The sequence below is a fragment of the Pistacia vera genome, unplaced genomic scaffold, assembly GCF_008641045.1.
Source record: "Pistacia vera cultivar Batoury unplaced genomic scaffold, PisVer_v2 Contig343, whole genome shotgun sequence".
In the NCBI taxonomy this organism is placed as follows: Eukaryota; Viridiplantae; Streptophyta; class Magnoliopsida; order Sapindales; family Anacardiaceae; genus Pistacia; species Pistacia vera.
Genome location: NW_022196161.1, coordinates 949,703 through 957,639, shown reverse-complemented (window position 1 = coordinate 957,639; position 7,937 = coordinate 949,703). Strand labels below are relative to the sequence as shown.

At 34.5% G+C, this 7,937-nt stretch overlaps 1 protein-coding gene and 2 non-coding genes across 3 annotated transcripts; 2 read left to right on the top strand and 1 right to left on the bottom strand.

The window, feature by feature from the left end:
* Positions 1-438: 438 nt before the first annotated feature.
* Positions 439-528, top strand: LOC116138767. The gene has a single exon (XR_004129345.1). It is a non-coding gene; the product is annotated as a small nucleolar RNA R32/R81/Z41 (small nucleolar RNA).
* A 69-nt stretch (positions 529-597) lies between these two features.
* On the top strand, positions 598-691 carry LOC116138766. Its single transcript, XR_004129344.1, has one exon. It is a non-coding gene; the product is annotated as a small nucleolar RNA snoR31/Z110/Z27 (small nucleolar RNA).
* A 2,589-nt stretch (positions 692-3,280) lies between these two features.
* Positions 3,281-7,354, bottom strand: LOC116138733 (dihydroorotase, mitochondrial-like). The gene is made up of 9 exons (XM_031424418.1): positions 7,192-7,354; positions 6,891-6,952; positions 6,634-6,788; positions 6,348-6,529; positions 5,588-5,724; positions 4,837-5,002; positions 4,561-4,677; positions 3,712-3,872; positions 3,281-3,491 (listed from the first exon to the last, which is right to left on the bottom strand). Exons 2-9 carry the CDS (start codon positions 6,918-6,920, stop codon positions 3,297-3,299), a joined length of 1,143 nt encoding a protein of 380 aa, XP_031280278.1. The 5' UTR covers positions 6,921-6,952; positions 7,192-7,354; the 3' UTR covers positions 3,281-3,296.
* Between the last annotated feature and the right edge of the window lie 583 nt (positions 7,355-7,937).

Here is a 7,937-nt window from a genome sequence, read left to right as displayed (position 1 = left end):
GAAAATGTTTCCAGTTTAACTGTGTATTAATTTTTGCTACCTACTGTCTCCTATTATGTCCTTCACTCCTAGTATGTATTGAATTAATTATCGCAAATCAAACAGTGTTTATTCTAAGAATAATCTTATCAATATTTTGTGAAATTTTACTTGCAAAAGGTCTCTAAAATAGTTTGTACAAAAATAAAGGAGTTAAATGTAATTATGTGAATTCTCTCCTGGGTCAACAAGATTGTTAAACCAAACACGGGAAAATCATAACCAATAACAAATATGTGCCTGTTACCAAACAGTCCAAATTTCAACAGTATCTTCTCTAGGGCTTCAAGCCCCTTCCCTATAAATAACAACTTTATGTTGGGAACTGAAGAACTGTCTTAGTCTCTCCTCTTTGTCTCTCACTATTTGTTAATGAGTTTGTCTTTGATTTGTATGTAACTACGAAAATGAGGAAAGTAAAGCATGAGTGATGATTAATTTCATCTGATCAAAATCATCTCATTTCGCTACGTTCTTTCTGATTCATGTCTTTGATTACCATTTAGTTCCATTCTTTACTTTTGTTAGTTGGGTTTGTTTGATTTTGGAGAGTTTATACCAGCAAGATGATGAAAATCAGAAAATCTTAGGACACCTTCTGACACAGTTCCACCTACTGTGTATGAGAAAGATTTTCATTTCTGATACTTGATGTATTTTCTCCTTTCCTTTTCTGGGTTCTTAAATTTGCTATTTCTGAATTAAATATTTGTTAATCAAACGTAGTCGTACTAACGTAAACGACACATTGTCGCGGTAACATATCTGTTGTTACTGTTACAATCTTTGGTCCCTGTACGTTACTGGAAGGAGTGCAGGTACTTCCGATAATGTTTCAATGCATTTTGACGCTCACAAGGTGCTTGATAAAATTCCTACTTAATAATATTAATATTGTTTTTATAAAAGGCTGAACGACTTGTGCATACCCAAGATTTATCATAACGATAAGTTAGTACCCAAAAGGTTTTGAAACAACAAATAGATATCTTTCATGTTCGGTTAGTGATTTCTGTTTATTAATAGTAAAAAGACAGATTTCTGTTTATTAATAGTAAAAAGACTAAAATGCCTTTAAAAGTTTGAATTTTAGTTTTTTATAAATTTAAAAATTTCTAAAAAACCTCATAAGTTTACAAATTTAACTAAATATTCCAATATATAAAATTTTTATAAAATAACAAAAATATCTCTGTCACTTGTAGTGCCAGATTTCGGCCACAATCGCTGGAATCTGGTCGGAAAGTTGCATTACGACACAGACCTGTCGTGTCGATCTAGACTTTTCTGGCCAGATCAGCCACGGATCTGGCAGGAAAAGGTCAGATCTGGCCGTCGAAGCAGCAGCCAGATCTGGCGTTGATCTAGCCGAAAAATGCCAGATCTACGGCCAAATCTAGCCGTCGACACTGTAGATGGAGTTTTGCGGCTTCGACGGCCAGATCTAGCCGTAGATCTGGCCTTTTCTGGCCAGATTAGCCACGGATCTAGCCGGAAAAAGCCAGATCGACGCGTTACGATACAGATCCGACGGGTCTGTGTCGTAACGAAACTTTCCGGCCAGATTCCGACGGTGGTGGCCGGAATTTGGCACTGTAGGTGGTGGGGGTATTTTTGTTATTTTACAAAATTTTTATATATTGGGGTATTTAGTTAAATTTGTAAATCTAGGGGGTTTTTTAGAAATTTTTAAATTTATAAAAAACTAAAATTCAAACTTTTAAGGGCATTTTAGTCTTTTCACTATTAATAAACAGAAATCACTAACAGAATATGGCGGAAGGTACCTATTTGTCGTTTCAAAACCTTTTAGGTACCAATTTGTCGTTACGGCAAACCTTGGGTATGTGTAAGTCGTTCTCCATTTATAAAAGAGTAATGCTATGTGCACTAACCAATGTGTACTAATCCAAGTACTAACATTGGAAATTTGAAAAAAAAAAATTGGAGAGAATTTTAAATTTCCAATATTAGTACTTGGATTAGTACATATTGGTTAGTGTACATAATTTTATTCTTTATAAAATGCACTTTTGGTTTTGAGCAAAATCGATATTTCCTATAGAATTTAAAATTGTTTCATATATAAATGATTTTTGGTATAAAAAATAAAATAAAAAATCCCATGCCAATGCCTGAATAGCTAATTTTGATACAGAACTTGTGGAAGACTGTTGAATTGAAGGATTGCCCTACGTCACTTGGTGTTGAAAAGAAAGATTCATTTGTTTGAACATTGCTTCTTTTGGAGATGGTACTGCATAAATTACAAATTGGCTTGATAGACTTATTGTTGGATAGGTGAGACTCATGCAAGCTAACCAATTGCAAACTGATTAGGTGTGTTTGTGAGAGAACGTATAATTCAGGAATTTTACGCAGATGAAGAAAAGTTAAACCGTTTTGAGACTGTAATTGGGATACTTTCCCTTGATGACCTTGACTAATTAATATGAAAATGCTTATTTGGTTCAGATAGAACTATAGAAGGGTGTTTTAAAACCGGGTGAAACCTGGCAGCGGCCAGGTCCAAGGTTAATCGGTTTGACTGGAGGGTCTAACCTGTGTCTAAAAATTTGAAATCTAACAAAAATGTCCTTAAAAATTAATAAGTTTCTATAAGTTTAAAATCTTACAAAAACACCTCAAATACCACCGGCTTTGGCAAATAAAACTTGTTTTTTAAAAACACTCTTCTTAGCCTTTTGACCAAAACCCATCTCATCCCTCACCCGCCGCTTCCCCAATCGTCGACAATAGTGAGTTTTTTTCGACGACATAGTTTTGAAATTTTCGGTTGATTCACTCATCGGAAATCACCACCGTCGCCACCATTACACTCACCAACCATTCCTCTTCAAAAGCTCTAACATTCCAACTTTCAATTGTTTACGGAGTGATATCCTAATTTCTAAGGTTTTCAAGAATAAGAAAATTAGTAACTCGACTTAGTGAAGGCTTCAGTCCCGATTGAACTGGTTCAATCACCTGAGCTAGGCCAAAGTTTTAAAACACTAGATAGAAGTGTATACAACATTAGCTGCCTTCTCTAAAACAAAAATATACTTTCAGTAAACTGATCAAACATGTAATCTTTATAATGATGAGCTGCATACACTAAAATATATAATGCATAGAAAAATACAATTGCTTCGAGTAGAAACATCCGATATAATTCAAGGATTTCATAATACAACTATTCTGTGTTGCAGAACAAACAAAAGACCAGAGAAATCTTTATATATTATTGCAGTATATCAAATGAAGGATGGCTGCCATTCAAGTGTATTGCCTGCAAACATTGGAACGACATCTCCAAATGAAAATGAGAAAGCCTCAGGTACCTTCCACGAAGTTTTGCTCAATTTAATCTTTGTTGTGTTTCTTGGAAGCCCATAGAAGTCTGGTCCATTGAAACTTGTAAATGCCTCTAGCTTGCCAAGTGCACCCATCTAAAACAAGCAAAAACCATTTCAATCATCGACAACCGTGAGAAAATAAAAGCGAAATGCAATAGTATATACTAAGTATGAACATACTGAATCAATTTTAAGAAAATTTATTGTGAAATTTAGTAACTTAAAAAGATATTAATACCTTTTATTCAAAAAAGAAAACAAGTCGATATCATAAAAACATTTGGTAAGGATTACGTAATGAAAAAAGCTATACCTCTTCAAAAACCTTGGCATACAGTGACAATGCAACAGGGGCATTGTAAATACCAGCACATCCACAAGGACATTCTTTTTTCCTCCTCTCGTGAGGCGCACTATCAGTTCCAAGGAAAAATCTTTTACTTCCACTGGTCACAGCTGAAACGATAGCTTGTCCTAGATGGGAATCAAGAGCATGAGATCAAGGAGAAGAAATTGAAAAGGAAACAGGAAACTGATACATTCTCATACTATGCAAGAATTTATTATTCACAAACAAAGGAAGTGTACAGAATGATAATTCACCAGCCATCTTCTTTTCAGAAAAAGATTATATTTCTATTCAAAAGATGATACAAAATAGTTGGATAAACCAGTGATCATGTAGGAGATTTACAAATTAGTAAGGAAAAAAAATAAAAAATATGTGCAGAATAATTCCTATACATGATTCAGAGCTAATGTTAGTGTAATTCGTCTCCTAATTATTAACCAGCCATTAACCCATAGTACTCTGACATGGACAACCCAAAATGATATTTCACTATCAAGTTCATGTGTCAAGCAGTTGTTATTTCTGTCACTGAAACAAATTCTATCAGTACACATTGTTCTGATAACACCATGGCTGCCACCTCAGGAACACCAAAAAGATTGAAACAAGTGTGTTTGCCATTTACAATGAAACTAGGTAAACTTAAGCTGTCATAACTTTATTGTGACTTGATGGAATCTAAATCACTACACCAAAAAGTTCATTGCCCAGCAAAAGAAAACAATATATGATAAAAAGAAACTATATGGTCACTGATGCATTTATAAGAAATTGAATTAACTTGCATAGGAGACGCCAAATGGAACATACTATGTATCTCTCTTTTGAGTACTGGAAGGCAGTAATTGTGTGGCTGCAGTCCTCCTTGAAAGATAGCATTTCTATTGAGAAGAAGATGCTGAGGAGTAACAGTGGCTGCTACAGAACCTGAGAAATATAGTGAGGTGTGATGATTTTCTAGATCTAAAAAAGGCCATCAGGTGAAGGGGCATTTTCTTTAACCCAAATAAAGGAAAAAAAAAAAAAAAAAAAAAAGGAAAAGAAAGGTTGTAGACAAAACTTTTCAATGAAAATGAATTTGTGTACCCTCTTTGCAAGATTCAACAAACTTAACAGCATCCATAGTAGTTATGTGCTCCATCACAACCTTTAGCTGTGGAAGCCTTTTGATCAGAGGTTGTAAAATAGTGTCAATGAAGACCTTCTCACGATCAAATACGTCTACATTAGGATCTGTAACCTCTCCATGAACCTACAAATAGAATATGATATGCAAATGGAAGTTCATGTGGAAAACAACATCTTCTCCAAATGGGTAAAGAAAAGAAAGGGGAAAACACCAAACACAATAATACAAATACATGTCATGCTTGCATCAAGCACTCTACCAATTTATGTTTTAAGGAGAAGCTCAAGCCTCAAACTTCACAAGATAGGGGGTTAAGCAACAAACTATAGTTTGACTTTTACAGTTTTGACATTTTAACTAGAGTCCTTTTGTCTGAAAAATAAACATATTAAGGTTTTAAAGATGGGAAAGTTAATGAGAACTCTCCAACATGTTCTTATTTGTTTTCCTTGTATCTAAGTCTTGCATCAAAACATAGAATATAGAACTACAAACCAAAACTGACAGAATCCAAGCCAAACAGTCAATAAGCTACACCAAAAAGAAAAATAGACCAATTCTCAGCCTTCTATTCGGACAAGCAATACCACAAATAAAACATATTAAAATTTATGCCTATTGAACTCTCTAAGATGGAGTCTTAGCCTGTACTCGAATACATATAGACAAAGGAGCCAAGTCAAGATTAGCTTGATATGGCAAAATTACCAACAATGGCATATTCTGCTCAGCCATCTCCTCAAGGACAGGTAGACATTTCCCAAATAGATCCGTAACACCATCTTGAGAATTAGTTGTAGCACCAGCAGGATACAACTTCACAGCAAATACAACCCCACTTCTCCCTGTTGAAGTGATCCACAACATCACTCAAACTGTAAGATTTATTTACACCCTAGAGATGAAGGGAGAAACAACTATCATGAAGCATTAATTGTATCAGAAAGCCTCTACATTACAATAACAGGTACGTATCCCTAAGCATCATCCTTGTAATGATAATTAGAAGTTTGTCCTCAACCATTGAGTTTTAAGAGATCCAGAATAAAACAAACTCAAACTGCCAACTTCAAAGGTTTTTTACATGTTAATTATGCACGGCGTTTTCACAGTCTAGAAGTGAGATTGAATTAGGAGAAAATAATTTCATAATTCTTCTTAAGCTACAAGATAATAAGAGGGCACTATCCTATCAATTTTCAACTTCAAAGCCAAGAAAAATTAAGAGAGAATATCAATTAATGCAAATAGCCTTAAAATACTTGTATCTAATCCACATTTGAGTTGAACTAAAAAATGAGTGGAAAAACAAACTTACAATCTCCAAATTTAAAACAATAGGCATACAACAACCATACAGTAAGTCGTACTCTTTGAGTTGAACTAAAAAATGAGTGGAAAAACAAACTTAAAATCTCCAAATTTAAAACAACAGGCATGCAACAACCATACAGTAAGTTGTACTCACTAGCAAGCTTGATCTCATGCGGACTAGTGGTATCTGTCAAATAAAGTGTCATAAGTGGAGTGAATTTGCTGTTGGTGGGCAGAGCTTTCATGATGGATTCATGATAAGCCACAGCAGAATCTGTGGTAGTGACAGGAGGTTTCAAATTCGGCATCACGAGTGCCCTTCCAAAATGACTTGCGCTATGCATGGATATGAATACAATAATTAAAACACAAGGATAAAGCCATAATCAACAAATAACGCAATTAAACATGAAAGAACATTTCTTTAAAAGTAAGACAACCTGTGTGGAACAACAGCTTTAAGAAGATCACCATCTCGAAGGTGAAGATGCCAATCATCAGGTTGAGTTATTTTGAGCTCCATTCTCAACCCTTTGCACTTTAACTTCTTAGAGTCCTTAGTCCCAGCAACCTTTGCAACGGGTAACTTCAATGCCTTACAAAAATACAACAAACATTAAAACACAATAACCGCAAGTACAAAAATTGCACGCCATTATTAATATAAAAAGTAGTAGGCTAAGAAGATTATACGTACTTCGCAAGGCGGGACTAGAGTCTTTATCATTCTAAATCCTCCGTCAAGCTTGAAATATCTCTCTGTTCAAAGGAAAATATTAATGTTGTAACCCCTTAAAAACAAAGCAAAAGCGTCAAATGATAAAGTTAATTTTTAAGGGTGGCCCTTAACAACAACTAAATAGTGAAGTTGAGGGATAGTTTTGTTGCAGACATTTATACAAACACGTTTCGCGCGAAGGCAAACACAGGTTTTACGCAGCCAGTTGTGGTACGGAGAAATGTATATACACTTATTTACCAAAACAAATGTATCTTACCAGCTCTAAACTTTAACGGTGAACATAAATTTTACAGCCAAGGACAGGGGATCTCCACTTACAAATTTGTGATTTCTCTTTGGTGTTTTCTACTGTTCTGATGCCAAGGTAAATTCTACCTCATTTGAATGGGGTTTTCATTTTCTCATAAATAGCCAACTTCGAAATTAACTTACAGAAAGCCCATAAAACAAAACAAATACAATTACCAAACTCAGCTCCGTAATCTCAAGAGAAGTTCATTAAGCAGCACAAAACTCCTCCTTTTCCTTCTCCCTACGATTTTGATTATACTTACAACGAATTATTGGATTAAAAAGAAAATTCTCATTTGTTTACTTCACAAGTTTTTCACTCGGTACTGGACAAGAGTTTGGTTGGAGCGACAAAACTTTTGAGCTCAGTTTTAACATATCTACTTTTCATTATTTAATTTATTAATTTTGAAGATGTATAAATGAATTGCCAAAGAAAGAAGATTGAATTCATATATATATATATATTCATTAATTCAATACATGAGAAGGAATATCTGGCTACTATCCCCAGAAGCAAAATTGAAACACACATGTATGAACATCCTTATGATAAATATCCATAAAACTTCTGGTTTATAATTATTCTTTATTCAGCTGTTGCCCTGACGGTTGAAGGACAAGAAGGAAGTAAATGGGGAACACACATAAAAAGCACTTTAATAAGTCATTCTCTTTCTTGTTGAGGAGTACTACTTTCACATGCAGCTT